This window comes from Sphaerodactylus townsendi, linkage group LG03 (genome assembly GCF_021028975.2).
Source record: "Sphaerodactylus townsendi isolate TG3544 linkage group LG03, MPM_Stown_v2.3, whole genome shotgun sequence".
NCBI classification, from domain to species: Eukaryota; Metazoa; Chordata; class Lepidosauria; order Squamata; family Sphaerodactylidae; genus Sphaerodactylus; species Sphaerodactylus townsendi.
Window position 1 is genome coordinate 176,392,973 of NC_059427.1, and position 16,136 is coordinate 176,409,108.

General features: G+C 47.6%; 1 protein-coding gene across 1 annotated transcript; it reads right to left on the bottom strand.

Moving 5' to 3' along the window:
* Positions 1 to 9,433, bottom strand: LOC125428181 (chemokine-like protein TAFA-1). Its single transcript, XM_048487910.1, has 5 exons — positions 9,092 to 9,433; positions 5,746 to 5,903; positions 3,007 to 3,147; positions 648 to 772; positions 1 to 427 (listed from the first exon to the last, which is right to left on the bottom strand). Exons 2-5 carry the CDS (start codon positions 5,894 to 5,896, stop codon positions 410 to 412), a joined length of 435 nt encoding a protein of 144 aa, XP_048343867.1. The 5' UTR covers positions 5,897 to 5,903; positions 9,092 to 9,433; the 3' UTR covers positions 1 to 409.
* Positions 9,434 to 16,136: the final 6,703 nt, after the last annotated feature.

The following is a 16,136-nucleotide window of genomic DNA, read 5'->3' on the forward strand; positions in this document are numbered from 1 at the left end:
TGTGGTTTCAGTCCTGGAGAGTTTAATTAGGTGTCTGAAAAAACTGTGGGTTGGGGAGAAGAAAGGGGGACAGACCAGGCGCTGCCGGGGGGGAGGGGGGGGTTGCTTTGAGCAAACAGGTTTAAAGCCTGTTCTGTGCTGGGGGCAAAAAAGTTTTTGCTCCCCTTCCACAGCTGCCCCCCAGGAGCAGAGCCCCCTCCAAAGTCAGCTGGCATCAGTCCCTCTCAACCCCGCTTCTCTCGGTCTTCGCTCCGGCAGTAAGCTGGCAGCACAGTTTCCTCTGCACACTTTAGCTGCTGTTTGTGTCTTCCTGGTGGCCATGCAAGGAATTTAATTGCCCCGTAGTGGTGACCGTCAACAAATGTCCGGCTTGGTCATTGGGAGCTTTGATCCTCCAGCGTTCTGGGCTTCAGTATCTCGGATGGATCTGAAAAGCAACAGACGGCGTGTTGCCGAGTGGAGATTGGACCAAACTTCACCCACCAACCATCCACACGTCCTGCTGCCTCTTCCTGCCCCAGCCTGTGAGAGGTTAGCGGTGGCAGCAGTGGAAATGGCCCCTGGCTTTGCTGCCTCTGCAGGTAAATCCGGGGAGAGGGTTTACCTGCCTCTGCAGGGGAGAGGAGGTACAAGGAAGGGCCTGTTACCTTGGTGGTTTTGACCCGGTTTCCCAGCAAGCACATCCAGCCCGAATTGTCCGGCAGTGCTTTGCATTCTTCCTCAGCCAGGCAGGGCTGCATGTCACACCACCATTTCCCCGTCACGATGGAGGCTGCAGGGCAGAGAGCAGACATTTGTCCCTACTGCTACTTGTCCTTGGGGGAGAAGTTTTGTTAGTTCTAAGTAGCTAACAATGCAAAAAAGAGAAGTCACAACAAATACATTTAACAAAAGAGCTCCTGATCTCATCTGCACTGAGTATTAACCTATAAAAATGCTACTGCTTGCTCTTTACTGACATAAGTAAGATCAGATCTTAGTAGTTACTACTGATAAACTTCACACTTTCCTCTGCTGTCATCTACGGCTGCTTGTTGTGAGGGGTTTGAGCTTTCTGTCCTCTTTCTCCCACTCCCTGTCCCATGTGGCTGTTGGCTGCCTGCCAGGTTTATGGCAGGGGTTCCCAAACTATGGCCCTCCAGATGTTCATGGACTACAGTTCTCCTCAGCTCTGCCAATTGGCTATGCTGGCAGGGGCTTATGGGAATTATAGTCCTTGAACATCTGGAGACCTATAGGTTTACAGCCTTGGGGCTTCTGTATTCTGCTTTATTCTCAGTGTGAGGGGTCTCTGCCGTTCATCTGGCTTCGGTTACCAAAAAGATCCCTGCCTCAGCTCTTGGTCAAATAATCTCCCAGGAGGTTTGTAACAGGCTTAATCGGATAACCTTCTTCTCCCCCAGACATTTGCTGCCAAACAGCCTTGGACATGCCTCTTTCAGCTGGGCCAGATGGGGGTAACTCTCCTCGCCAGTGTGGTTTAGGGGTCCGGAGTGTCGGGCAAAGGTCTGGGAGACCCAGTGATGCCTCTCCCACTCTGCCCTGGAGCTCGCTGGGCAGCCTTGGGCCAGTCACACGCATTCAGCCTAGCCTACCTTACAGGCTTATTGTGAGGATAAAGTGGAGGAGAATGTTGTGAGCCACTTTGGGTTTCCAGTTCTGGAGCAGAGCAGCATATAAACGAATGAAGTGTCTGCAGCAGCTGTGGGGGAAATAGCCCTCCACAGACCCACTGAGGTAAAGAAGCTGAAACAAACTCTCCAAGAGTCCCTCGGGAGGGAGCAACGTCCATATATCTCAGTGATGGCGAACCTATGGCACGGGTGCCAGAAGCGGCACTCAGAGCCCTCTCTGTGGGCACGTACAAACAGAGTTCATCGTGGGGGGGAAATCGTCCCCCCCCCACACACACACACACACATCTAGGCTGGCCTGGGCCACTGGGCTAGATTATTAGCATTAAACCTAAGACCCTGTTAAGCGCTGTTAAACCCCACTGATTTTCATGCAAAAAACTAAAGCATGATCCTTTACCTGGGAGTAAGCTTGGTTGCTGGCAATGTGGCTTGCTTCTGAGTAAACCCTCCTAGGGTCGTGATTCACCCGTTTGAAGAGTTGCACTGTTGCTTCAAAGCAAAGCCAACAACTACCACCAAGCTTACTCCCGAGTAAAGCACTCCTCAGAGCCAACCATTTTTTCTAAACTAAAACCTCAGTATTCAGGTTAAAGTGCCATGTTGGCACTTTGCGATAAATAAGTGGGTTTTGGGTTGCAGTTTGGGCACTCGGTCTCGAAAAGGTTTGCCATCACTGATATATCTCATCTCTGGAATCTACTCTCAAGACTTGTTTGGATTCTAGTCAGGATTCCTTGCTCTCCCTCAGGAATCTGTTGCTGGCCTCCCGCCCCATGCTTTTCCTGATCCTCCGGAGATTTTTTCCTTCGGGGTTTTTTGGGAGTGTGGGGAGAGAGTCTTGGCTGCTCAGCAAAAACACTTCGGGGTGCCAGCCTGCAGGTGGAACCGGGAGATCCCCCGAAATTAGAGGTCATCTCCAGATTTCAGAGGTGAGTGCCCCTTGAGAAAGCGGAGGCTCTGCAGCCTTCAGTGCCGGATTTACCTGTTGGTTGGCAGGCTGAAGCCGAGGACTTCAACTAAACTCATTGTGGATTTTTTTCAGTCACTTTGGTAGTTAACAAATAACATCTTCTGTCCTTTAGAGGAGGAATTGTGAATTGCAGAATTTTAAACACCCGTCAGCATTGTCCTTGGCTTCACCCCATTTACTCTCCCATCTTCCTCTGGTCATGAGGGTGGGGGATTGGGAGGGACCCCAGAAGTGGAACAGCCAAGGGCCTCTCTTCATCTGAACCTGGCACGGACGTCGTTGCACCCCGCTGTGGTCCGTCCACAAATCACCAGGACTTGGCCAACCTATATCTGGCAGCCCTACCCTCCCACCCCCCACCGGTGGACAGGGAGGACAGGGTAACCCTATGTGACTTACTGTCCACACAAGATGGCTTGCCACGGGTCGTCCCGGCCACTTTCCCCGGCAGGCAGGAACACTGGATTGTTTGGGATCGCTCTTCAATATGGTTGCGGTTGCAGCAGCGCCGGATGGCGATCACCTTACAGGTTCCTCCACCTTTGGGTCAACAGGAAGCAGAGGAGAGTTAAGGGGTGGGGGAGAGAAGCTGTCAACGTCCCCTCTGGGCTCATGACAGCTCCCCCCAGCCTGAGAGAGCAGAGTTTCTAACCTCAGCCTTATTTTATTTATTTATTATTTAAATTTATAGACCGCCCAATCCCCAAGGGGCTCTGGGCAGTGCACAACATCATCTATGTACAATATATAACAAGGGTCACAATAGTGACCATATGTACTTGTAACCTCAGCTTGTGGGTTCTGTGGGGCAGTACTTGGAATGAGTTGCAACAACAATTTTTAAACAACAAAATGGTTTACTTTTCTTTACAATTAACACTTTTAAAACATCAACATTTAACGTTACAATTCAAGGTCCTGTTCAGGTTGCATTTCAAGTCCTTCTATTTACAGTCTACTGATATTGCCAAGTCCAATTCTTCTTTGCAAGTGGGTTGGCTCCTGAAGACTCCAAGGGCTTGATGAACAGGTTGCAACATGATGAAGGTCTCCAGGAGAACTCTCACCCATTACAACCACAAAAGAAAACCCTTAACAAGGTGTTAAGGGCTTATAGAAATCAAGGTCCGAGTCTGGTACCCTTGTCTTCTGCAAAGAGCTCTTTCAGCCTTTCTGCTGCTCTGAGTCTCCACCCCCTTACTGGGTCAACCCATTCTGGGCATGGGGGTTACATACTAAAATTTGTTAAACCATTAAAACCATGTAAACAGCGGTCAAAAACAGTAACAATAAAAATGGCGTCCCGCAATCCAATTCCTTTAAAAACCACCCCAAAAAGAAGGGAGCAACCAAACTCCTCCCTAAAAATAGCAATAAAAATGCAAGAGCAGATTATAAAAATAGGGAGCAAGAGAGCCAGGGAGCAAAGCAAAGAAGGGGGGCGGGGAGGCACACCTCAGCGACTGGACACTCCAAAGGCCTGGCGGAACAACTCAGTCTTACAGGCCCTGTGGAATTCACCAAGGTCCCGCAGGGCCCGGACAGCTGGAGGAAGAGTGTTCCACCAGGCCGGGGCCAGGGCTGTAAAGGTCCTGGCCCGTGTGGAGGCCAGCCGCACCATTGAGGGGCCAGGAACCACCTGCAAATTGGCCTCTGCCAACCGCAGAGGTCGAGTAGGGACATATGGGGTAATGCGGTCTCTCGGGTACGAGGGTCCCAGGCCTTGATGTCGGCACCTGCCTTCTGCCTGCTCTCTTGCGTGTGCTGCCTGTCCTGTCTCTGTCCTTTTGGCTGCTGGTGAGAGCGGATTTTGATTTCTGTTTGCTGATGCTTAGCACGGAGGCTTCGAGCTACAGGAGATGTGAATGATTTGGTGGTGCTGCATAGAAGCCTTTTACCCTCTGGCATTTAAGTGTGTGCCACTCCGCATTTATGGTTTTGCTTGGGTCGCTGGAGCAGCCTGCAAAGGCCAGGCCTCCACGAGCTTGTCGGAGTTTGGATAATAAGCAGGGTCAGCCCTGGTTAGCACTTAGATGGGAGATCACCAGGGTCGCTGTTCAGGCCATGGCAGCCCACCTCGGCTCAATTCTTGCCTCAAAAATACGATGATAAGGTTCTCCAATGTGATGCTCACCAACATTGACCTGGTGTCCCATCAAGTGCTTTTAGAAAGCAGGAAGAACCAGTGGAGGCTTCTGCCCAGTAAGGCTTCAGATCAGCCACTGGAGATTTGGTGGGCTGTGCGGACTCTTAAAACCATTGCTTTGGCACCACAACACAAGGATCTTCACTGTCTGAAGGGAAGCTGCAGCAGCCATTTTGTGGTTGGCTCTTCATCCTATGGCGGCCATTTTATGGCAGCCATTTTTTGCGCCTATCTCAGCGATGGCAAACCTTTTCAAGACAGAGTGCCCAAATTGCAACCCCAAACCCACTTATTTATCGCAAAGTGCCAACATGGTAATTTAACCTGAATACTGAGGTTTAAGTTTAGAAAAAATGGTTGGTTCCGAGGCGTGCGTTACTCGGGAGTAAACTTGGTGGTAGTCAGTGGCTTTGCTTTGAAGCAACCGTGCAACTCTTCCAATGGGTGAATCACGACCCTATCACGAATCACGATCAGAAGCAAACCCCATTGCCAGCAACTGAGCTTACTCCCAGGTAAAGGATCACACTTTAGTTCTTCGCATGAACATCAGTGGGGTTTAACAGTGCTTAACAGGGTTACCTACACTGCTTCCCCAAAACTAGGTCTTAGTTTTGATGCTAATAATCGAGCCCAGCAACCCAGCCCAACCTCGATGTGTGTGTGGGGGGGGCAACTCTATTTGCACGTGCCCACAGAGAGGGCTCTGTGTGCCACCTCTGGCACCCGTGCCATAGGTTCGCCACCACTGGCCTATCTTGTTGTGTCAGAATTTCCCATGTGCCCGCACGGTTAAAAAGGTCAGAAACCCCCCAGACCAATGGGATTGCCATAACTCAGCTGCAATTTGGTGACACTTAGTATAATGAGCTGTATTCATGTTTGCATCTATATTCTCTTTGCATGGTGGTGTGTTTTAACAAGTGCATAACTTCAAAATCTACTCAACATGTTTAACCCCCCCTTTTCTTTTTTTAGAAAAAGCAACTTACTGATCACAGGGATCTGATTTCCTGTAGACTGGTACCAATACTGGTCATAATGGTGCCGTGGAGTATGGATGGGGAACTCCTGAGCATAGATGTCTTGGTACAGAAGGGTGGCACAGGCGATTAAGATTGCTGGTGCAGAACAGGACATCATGGTGCAGCTGTGGGAGAGAAAGAGATGGGGGGGGCATTAATAGTTCATTTGGAAATGCAACCCCAAGGTTGATTTGATGTGGGGTTGGTAAGCTTTAGAAGCCTCAGAGCATGTGCTGTGTCTTTGTCGACTGAAAATGCGGCAGGGAACCCTGAGGCTTTCAATTAAAAAAAATAACGCTGTTGACAATGGCAGAAGAGGAATTGGTTTGTACACCCCATTTTTCCTCAGCCTTTAAGGAGTTTCAAAGCAGCTTACAATCTCCTTATCCTCTCCCCACCACAGGCACCTTGTCAGGTACGTGGAGTTGAGTGAGGTCTGAGAGAACTGTCTGGCCCAAGGTCTCCCAGCAAGCTTCATGCGGAGGAGTGGAGAATCAAAAGCAGTTCAATACATTAGAGTCCACCCGTCATGTGGAGGAGTGGGGAATCAAACCCGGTTCTCCAGATTACAGTCCACTGCTCTTCGGCACTACACCACTCTAGTTCTCCACTGCTGAAGTCCATCTGTTACTGTCACAGGATAAACCTGTTCTAGAAATGGGGAGCGATGCTTGTTCTTCTGACTTTGTGATGTTGCCCTTGGTCTTGTGCAAGGGGTTGTGGGAGGGCCATTCACTGGGTGAAGAACGAGATGTGGAAGCTGGACTGAGAGCAGTTCTGCTGTAGCAAACCAGCACTCTGCTTTGGGGTTCCCAACCTCTTTGACCCTGTGGGCACCTTTGGGATTTTGACACAGGGTGACGGGCACAACCACAAAATGGCTGCCCCCAGAGGCAGAGCCACGCGCACAAAGGGAGCCCAAGTGCAGAGGAAAAGAGGGTAGTTTTAAAAACACGCTGGCAAAGAGGAGAGAATAAAACCAACACCGTTGTGGCAGCTGCTTGTAAAACAAAGTTATTTTAATCTGCTTGCCACTCATATCTCCATTGGCCAATCAGAAGCTTTGCTGGCCAAGGGCCTCATGTGGTCCCGCCCATTTTCTACAAAGGCTTGGTGGACACCAGGGAAAGGTAGCAGCAGGCATTGTGGTGCCCACGCCACCTGGCTGGGGACCCCAGTCTGCCTACTCCAGGGTTGCACTTCAACAGCAGCCCATTAGGTACCCCAAGGCAGCCCACAAGCAGATCCTGCCTAGCAGCAGTCCTCACCGTCTCATGATGGGGTCACTCCCCATCATGAGATGATCCAGGACATTCCTGCCTCGGATCTCAAGAGGTCCCAGTTAACCTCTGTGACAGATCCAGTGGTTTTTCTGGACTCCTTTCAAAACCATCTAACCCACCGGCCCATCACTGCAGTCTTGTGGTGGTGTGTTCCGCAAGCTATCTCTCCCTTGTGAGACTCAGCACTGTCTTTTGCCTGCCTTGCAGATGGTTGGTACCAAACAGCTGCCTGCACAGATGTTGCAGTGAAATCTTGTGCAAATATTCTAGAAGAAATCTTTGCTCTCCTCTTGCCCTGGCCTCCCCTTATACCCCCGCCCCCCCCGGCATTCTTCCTGACATTTCTCCCACTGACACAATTTTTCAATAGGACCTTAGACCAGTGGTGGCGAACCTATGGCACGGGTGCCAGAGGTGGCACTCAGAGCCCTCTCTATGGGCACGCACACACAGAGTTCATCATGTGGGGGGGTGGAAAATCCCCACACACACACACATCTAGGCTGTCCTGGGCCGCTGGGCACGACATGTAGGTAACCCTGTTAAGTGCTGTTAAACCCCACTGATTTTCATGGGAAGAACTAAAGCACAATCCTTTACCTGGGAGTAAGCTCGGTTGCTGGCAATGGGGCTTGCTTCTAAACCCTCCTAGGGTCCTGATTCACCCATTCGAAGTGTTGCATAGTTGCTTAAAAGCAAAGCCACCGACTACCACCAAGCTTACTCCCAAGTAATGTGTGCCTTGGAGCCAACTGTTTTTTTTTTAAATTAAAACCTCAGTATTCAGGTTAAATTGCTGTGTTGGCACTTAGCGATAAATAAGTGGGTTTTGGGTTGCAATTTGGGCACTCGGCCTCGAAAAGGTTCACCACCACTGCCTTAGACCCCTTCATTCAGATGTTTTACATATTTCAGTGGTACCAGCATCCCAATAAATGCACCTAGGTCATCTGCCTTGGTGTGAACATTATTTTGCCTGTGTTACAGTTCAACTGTACAGTAAATGTCTTTCCTGCTGGTTCAGGATGTGTTACAGAAGACTTTTGTCTCCTCGTTTCTTCCTTGTGACACCCGTGCAAAGTAAGGGAAGAGTGTGATGCCAAAATCCATTCAAGATTCATGTTTGGGCATCAGGGCTTTTGTGCTGAACCTACCACCTCCACTCCCTGTCCACCATGGTTCCCCTTCCATCAGGAGGAATTAACTGCAACATAGTTGACATCAATAGATGAAATGGTTGATTGGATTTGAAAGGAAATATCTCTTGAAAAGCCTGATCTCAGACCTTACCAGATCTCAGAAGCTAAGCAAGGTCAGTCCTGGATAGTATTATTATTATTATTTATTGGGTTTATAGACCGCCCTCCCCCGAAGGGCTCAGGGCAGTGAACAACATATAACAGAGCACAATAATAAATTAAAATCCAATAAATATAAGTTAATATGGCTCTAATAATAAACCCTATCTTATTAAAATTACAACATTATTAAATGTAGTACTCGAATGGGAGACCACCAAGGAAGTCCAGAGTCCTGGGCAGAGTCAGGCAGTTGGCAAACCACATCTGCTAGCCTCTTGCCTTGAAAACCCTGCAGGGTGAGCGTGAACCAGCTGTGATTTGACAGCACTTTACACCACCGCCTGTTCTTGAAAAACACGCTGCGTGTTTTTAAAACTTCCAAGTGTTTCCTCCTGCACAGATGCTGGGGGATCAGCATCACAACCATGAAGTAAAATAATCTCAGGTCTTAATTTTGTTGCAAAGTTTGCCTCTTTTTAAAACAATCTGTTCACTCAGATCCCAGATGCATATGACTTCTTTCCCTGCTACTTATGTGTTGCCAAGACGCACACGCACACGCACACGCACACGCACACACACACACACCCCAGCTTCAAAACTCTTAAGGAACTTAACTAACACCCTCTGGTCCCATTTCCTCGGGGACAGTTTGGCACCTCCTCAAACCCTGAAACTCTCAAGTCAAAAAGTGGCCCAGGACGATGAGGACATCCAGGCTGGTCTTACCTCTGTTTCTGTCCGCGGTGCTGAAGTTTTTTCACCTCTCTGTCCCAGTCACAGAAGAGTCCCTTGACCCCTGAAGCATCTTCCTCTTTGCTCTGACTCTCTCCCCCGACTCGGGAAAAGGCAAACAAAAGAGCACTGTGCACAAAGTCTTGGAACCCAACGAACAGTTCTTGTCGCTTTGCTCTGCCCTGATCACAACCCCCTTGAAATTTAGCAACTAGTCTGCTCTCCAATCCAAATCTGGGGAAAGAACCAAACGTCCTGGCTCCCGGCCTGCCTTCTGGAGCCTAGCAGATGTCCTGGTAACTATGTGAGCTTTTGAATCTGTCTATTCTTCAGTGTCTGAGTTTGAATGAGAAGCGGTGTGTGTGTGAAAGAGAGATTCAGACTGTCTGTCTTGATGCCGCTCCCTTATTCTCCTGTCCAAACCGCTCTCCTCACACACCCACACAAGGCCTCCTACAATTTTTGGCAACTGAGCCCTGTTCTCTCCTGGAGACAAGCCTAGGATAGAACTTCACCAGGTTTTTTTTTCCCTCTTGTCTTCACTGCTTCTCACTTTGGCATGAAGCGTTAAAAATTTGAACTACGAAGGCTGCTATTGTGCAGGGAATACAGCTTCTCCTGTTGTTCTTCCACTGAAGAGTGCAGGCTGCTGGAAGCCCACAGCCCAGAGAAGGCCCTTGAGTACCTGCCCATGAGGTCTTCTAGTCTGAGTTGATGGCTACTCTCGAGTCTCAAAAGGGTACAGCTTTTTAAGGTTACATTTTTGTTTTCTAGACTAGGAATCCACTTCAGAAAATGAAATCTGATATTCCCTTGGTTTGTTGAGGAGCTTGTACGCTTTTGAGTTTTCCAGCACACTTGCATATAGAACATTTCTGAGGATGTCTCTTCCCATATAACCTCAATTCTCTCACCCTAGGACAGTGGTGGTGAACCTATGGCACTGGTGCCAGAGGTGGCACTCAGAGCCCTCTCTGTGGGCACGGGAAAACAGAGTCCCCCCCCCCACATCTAGGCTGGCCTGGGCCGCTGGGCTCGATTATTAGCATTAAACCTAAGCTCTAGTTTTGGGGAAGCAGTGTAGGTAACCCTGTTAAGCGCTGTTAAACCCCACTGATTTTCATGCAAAGAACTAAAGCATGATCCTTTACCTGGGAGTAAGCTTGATTGCTGGCAATGGGGCTTGCTTCTGAGCAAACCTTCCTAGGGTCGTGATTCACCCATTGGAAGAGTTGAATGGTTGCTTCAAGCAAAGCCACCGAGAAAAGCTTACTCCCGAGTAACGCATGCCTTGGAGCCAACCATTTTTTCCAAACTAAAACCTCAGTATTTAGGTTAAATTGCCATGTTGGCACTTTGCGATAAATAAATGGGTTTTGGGTTGCAATTTGGGCACTCGGTCTCAAAAAGGTTCGCCATCACTGCCCTAGGACTTTATAGCCAGGGTTGCTACACATTCCTTTATTCCACAGGTCAGCAATGTAAGAACCAAAGTATGTCATAATGGGGAGCAAGAAATAAATAAAGAGAAAGCATTTGCATGGCTCAAATTATGCAATTCAAAAGTGACACGTTGATTAACAATCTGCAATGTTTTTGCAGCCCAAACATTGGTCCTTCCGTGACTGGGACAGAGAGGTGAGAAAATGTTCAGAACCAAGGACAGAAACAGAGGTAAGATCAGACTCAGTGTACACATCATTCATCATTCATGAATCGATGCAATTCCTGAATCAAGGTCCACATCATTAATGGTTGCTTTTTGAGTCCTTTATTTGGAGGCAGCCCACACAAGATCTCACATTAGATAATAAAGATTCACGGGAGTGCCCTGCAGAGTCCTTTTAGTGCTTTGGTGTACATCTGCGCGTAGTTTGCACTTGGGTTACTCAACACTGTTCACCTCTCTCACTTCCTGTCTTGTAATCCATCCTACGGAATAGTCTGTTGAAAGCAGATAGATTTGGTATTTGGTCGTTTGTTTGTGTGTGTGGAATTGACGGTTGACTGTTCTTGCTTTTTTGGGGATGAGCACGTTTGAGTTTGCAGTGAGTAGAGAAAGAAGAGCACAAGTACCTGCAAAATGGAACTTGCCAATCGGCCTTGACTCTCAAGACTATCTCCGAAGACATTTTACAGCGAATCAGTTCTAAATGGGGCACAGTCGCTGTTGATGGACATCAGTGACTCTGAACCATTATCCTACTGTAACTGTCCATGTTCCTCCCCTCATACTCCCCTCCCTTCATTTCTGATGGTAAGTACCTTGTGGGGCAGAGTCCTATATGGAGCTTTATAAACTCTTCTCATGAGTCAAGAATCTGATACTAAAAATTAGGGCATGAGGGAATGAGTGTGATAGAGTCTTCTGAGCTTGACAGATCTGCTCCTGACCTGTCACCTCTGAAGTGAGAACTGTGATAGAAAGGTGGTGGTGTGGAAAGCACAGTTTATTAATGAGGCCTGAAGTGAAAAGGCAAAGGCAGCAGATTTGCTTAATGAGGTCAGGTGAAGCATGTATCAGGTAACCTCATGGGGAATGTTGTGTGATGACTGAAAAACACCAATTATGACAGGTCTTTGGGCTGAAAATACTCTGAAAAGGACACAGAGCTGTGTGCTAACTAGGGCTTAATTTCTGTCAGATTATCTCAGCCCCGGAGCCTGTTTTTGAACACATGAAATCATTATAAAGGACTCAGCGAACATGCGGACTTCAATGAGGAAACTTGGGCAGTTTCCCACACATCTGGGTTTGTTAGGTAGAACTTTCACCTCAGGGTGTGGAAGCTGTACTCCTGAAAAACCTAGGAGCATCGGAAGTAGTTACACGCCTTTTCCATTGCATCATGTCTTTAGAAAGAAGTCCTTAGACTGAAAGAATATGGTTCTCATTCAATATTGGACTATGGAGGCACATGTATGTTCTTGCACTGCAAATACAGTCGAGACGATTGCCCATGGTCTGCTATTTATTTATGATTTGATTTATATGCCGCCCTTTCCCATGGTGGACCCAAAGAGATTTGCAAGAGATTTACAAAAAGTTTACTTTACTTTGGCCCCTTGCGCACATGCAAAATAATGCATTTTCAAACCACTTTCACAACTGTTTGCAAGTGGATTTTGCCATTCCGCACAGCTTTAAAGAGCACTGAAAGCAGTTTGAAAGTGCATTATTCTGCATGTGCGGAATGAGCCTTTGTTATATTTATACCCGAACCATTCCCAGCTCAGGCTGGGCTCAGGGCGACTGACAAGAATATGAAAACACAACACCAGTAAAACAATGTAACATTAAAACCAAATATCTGTGATAAGGAAGTAGGGGTGGGTAGCGTGGTGGCCAAGTTTGTGGATGATACCAAATTATGTAGGGTGGTGAGAACCACAAAGGATTGCAAAGAGCTCCAAGCAGACCTTGATAAATTAGGTGAGTGGGCTAAGAAATGGCAAATGCAGTTCAATGTAGCAAAATGTAAAGTGATGCACATAGGGACAAAAAATCCAAACTTCACATACATGCTACAGGGGTCAGTGCTATCAGTCACAGACCAGGAAAGGGATTTGGGCATCTTAGTTGATAGTTCCATGGGAATGTCAACTCAATGCATGGCAGCTGTGAAAAAGGCAAACTCTATGCTGGGAATGATTAGGAAAGGAATTGATAATAAAACTGCAAAGATTGTCATGCCCTTATATAAAGCAGTGGTGTGACCGCACTTGGAGTACTGTGTTCAGTTCTGGTCGCCACATCTCAAAAAGGATATTGAAGAGGTAGAAAAAGTGCAGAGAAGGGCAACGAGGATGATTGAGGGACTGGAGCACCTTCCTTATGAGGAGAGCTGCAGCGTTTGGGACTTTCATTTGGAGAGGAGACGTCTGAGGAGGGATATGATTGAAGTCTATAAAATTATGCATGGGCTAGAAAATGTTGACAGAGAGACATTTTTCTCTCTTTCTTTCTCATAATACTAGAACCAGGGGGCATACATTGAAAATGCTGGGGGGAAGAATTAGGACTAATAAAAGGAAACACTTCTTCACGCAACGTGTGACTGGTGTTTGGAATATGCTGCCACAGGAGGTGGTGATGGCCACTAACCTGGATAGCTTTAAAAAGGGCTTGGACAGATTTATGGAGGAGAAGTCGATACCAGATTTATGGAGGAGAAGGCTACCAATCTTGATCCTCCTTGATCTCAGATTGCAAAGGCCTTATCAGACCAGGTGCTCAGGAGCAGCAACAGCAGAAGGCCATTGCTTTCACCTCCTGCATGTGAGCTCCCAAAGGCACCTGGTGGGCCACTGCAAGTAGCAGAGTGCTGGACTAGATGGACTCTGGTCCGATCCAGCAGGCTCGTTCTTATGTTATGTTCTTATGATGATGCACTACTCAATATGATCCGAGCCTCAAGATTACACCCCTCTTGACATAAATTCACTGATTATCCAGGGGTGTGCGTTGCACAGTTGGGGATGCGCAATGTAAGGGAGAGCGGTTAAACAGTTGGGTGACCTCAACCAAAAGCCTGGTGGAACATCTCTGTCTTGCTGGTGTCAACCGACAGAATGTTTTACCAAGCTGGGGCTCTGGTCAAGACCAACTGAATGTCCTTGAGGCCAGGAACCACCAGTAAGTGGCTGTTGGAGGACCGAAGTGCCCTCTGTGGGTAATATGGGAAGATGCAGTTTAAAATCCCAGTTTCAATTTTCAATAGTGCCTTAAAAATTCCTAAAGGGGGTAGAGGAAGATAAAATAAAAGGGGAAGGACAAAAGGATAGGAACAGAGAATCCAGTTAGGATGAAAACCCACTGCTATCCTCAATCATAGGCCTGTCGGAAGAGCTCTGTCCTTCAGGCTCTGCAGAACTGAGATATACCACACGGTTAAAAAGGCTTTGGCCCTGCTTGTGTTCATCTGGATACTCCAGGCCAGGAACCACCAGCAAGTGGTTTATCCATGGAGTGAAGCACTCTCCTAGGGTGTCCTGTGACTTCTACAGAGACATTAGGAATTGTTTAACCTTGCCCCTGGCGACTAGGCCTTTTGGATATTCCAATTATTCTAGTCACCCTATTGACTTACTTGTTAAGTTTTTACTGGAAGAGAAGGATTCTGGCATTTCATATGCAGCACCCAAGTTTTGTTACATTGCTAGAAAAACACAGTAATCACTGGTATCATGTGACATTGACTGTTAGTTGTTTGGCAGCATTATTGCTGTACTTCTGTTTGAGTCTTTTTGCTGGTCTATGACTGTTTATAATAAAACGAATGAGTACCTTGTTCACATTAAGCCCTGGCTGGCTGCCCAGCCCTTGAAACTCACAGAAGCCACCTGGTCTATTTCTTCAGGGAAATGTGCATGTCATCAACTTTTGCTCCTTTTACGGTGTGCTTATGTTGCAAGTTAGGGTAGCCAAAAGTCGTTGCCAGATGAGGCAAAGCAGTTATGGGAATCCATCATAGCCCATTTGCATTGGAGAAATTTGAACAAGGAGTGGCAAGTTGGATGATCTTACAGTTCTGTAATTGTGGCCTTCCTTGTTGACCCAAAGTGAGACAGAAATATATTGAATGACATGTTAAAAAGTTTTTGCACTACCAATTCCCCCACGTTGAGTGTTCTGCCGTTTACGGGTTCCGCCATCATCGGAGCCTGCCGGGCACCATGTCCGGCGCAGCGCTCGTTTCGGCCAGTGAGAGAAGCAGGGAGCAACTCTACCGTACTGCTTCCCTTCCAGCCTTTTTATTGACAGTTACAGGTGGAAAATCAAACACGGCATGCAGGTGGGGGGGAAGCACAACACAATGGAAGGGGGCAAAGAGCACAGGGGGATTTGAGCAGGGGAATTGGCATTTGCACGTGCACACATTGGAGCCAGAGAGTCTGCAATGTCAGCAGTTTTCTTCGAAACCACCTTTGGAAGGAGAGGTCAGTCGCACGTGAGAGGCCTTTTTCCAAGCAGTCTATTGCTGTACTCAGGTGCCCCCCCTGGATGTTGGGGGGCCCTTTTCCAAGCAAGGTGCTGCCGTACTTGAGAGCCTCCCGGGTGCTGTGAGACCCCTTTCCAAGCAGAATGGCTGCCGTACTCGGGAGCCTCCCAGGCGCTGTGTCCCCCAACAGAAGTCTGTCTTGGATCTGGTGTCAGCAAAGGGTGACCAACCTCTAGCTGCAGGCTGGAGTTCTTCCAGAATGACAACGGATGTCCAGGTGACCCCCCTGGAGAAAAGGCCAGTTTTGAAAAGTGGACGACATCCAATCCCTTCTGAGCTCCCTCCCCAAAACTCTGCCCCTAAACCTGCCGTTGGAATTGATAATCCTGCTTCAACATGACCCCCTTCATTTATTTCGCTATTTGTATGACTGTGCTGTGTGGTTTTTTTCCCTGAAGGTCTTAGAGCAGCTAATAAGAATTGGTGCTGGTGGGAATCCAAATTAAGCTAGAAATAATGAAGAAATTAAAATCACATTCTATCCTTTGTTAATGCCGAGTCAAGCAGGGAAGGCTGGGGAGGCTACAAACTGCTGGCCCCAGCAGGGTTGGGTTTATACATAAACTGAGTACATTATCGTTATTAGGGTCTCAGATTACAAAGGGCCTCTTAATGCAGCCCTGTAAAATTTACTAAATGACCCCCTTTATTTGCAAGTGCCAATATTTAAAATCTCTTTTACCATGGAAATATTTTTTAGCAATCCCCCCCCCCCCCACACACACACTTCTGACAGCAATGAAAAATAATATCAGGATTTCCTTCCCGAATACCAGTTATAAGAAAAGCTTCAGTACATGCAAAACAGTCTGCAAATCCCAAGTTTGCTGATTTAGTGGACAGCACCATCCATTTGTAGGTCAGATTTGTTCCTCATTCTTCACAGAGTAGATGAAGGAGGTTAAGATCTCTTTTTCATTCACCGGAATAGTCCGAAAAGGACATCCAGTTATTTCAACAAGCTGTGCTTTGTTCAATCCTGGTCTGGTCTGTTCTGTAACTTGAAGAGCCTTTTGTACCTTCTGAGTGTGCTTGCT

Coding starts and splice junctions, on each gene's coding strand:
- LOC125428181 (XM_048487910.1), bottom strand. CDS start 5,896: ATGATGTCCTGTTCTGCACCAGCAATCTTAATCGCCTGTGCCACCCTT. Junction 3,148..5,745: donor AAATCAGATCCCTGTGATCA/GTAAGTTGCTTT, acceptor GTTGACCCAAAG/GTGGAGGAACCTGTAAGGTG. Junction 773..3,006: donor CAAGCCATCTTGTGTGGACA/GTAAGTCACATA, acceptor TCTGCCCTGCAG/CCTCCATCGTGACGGGGAAA.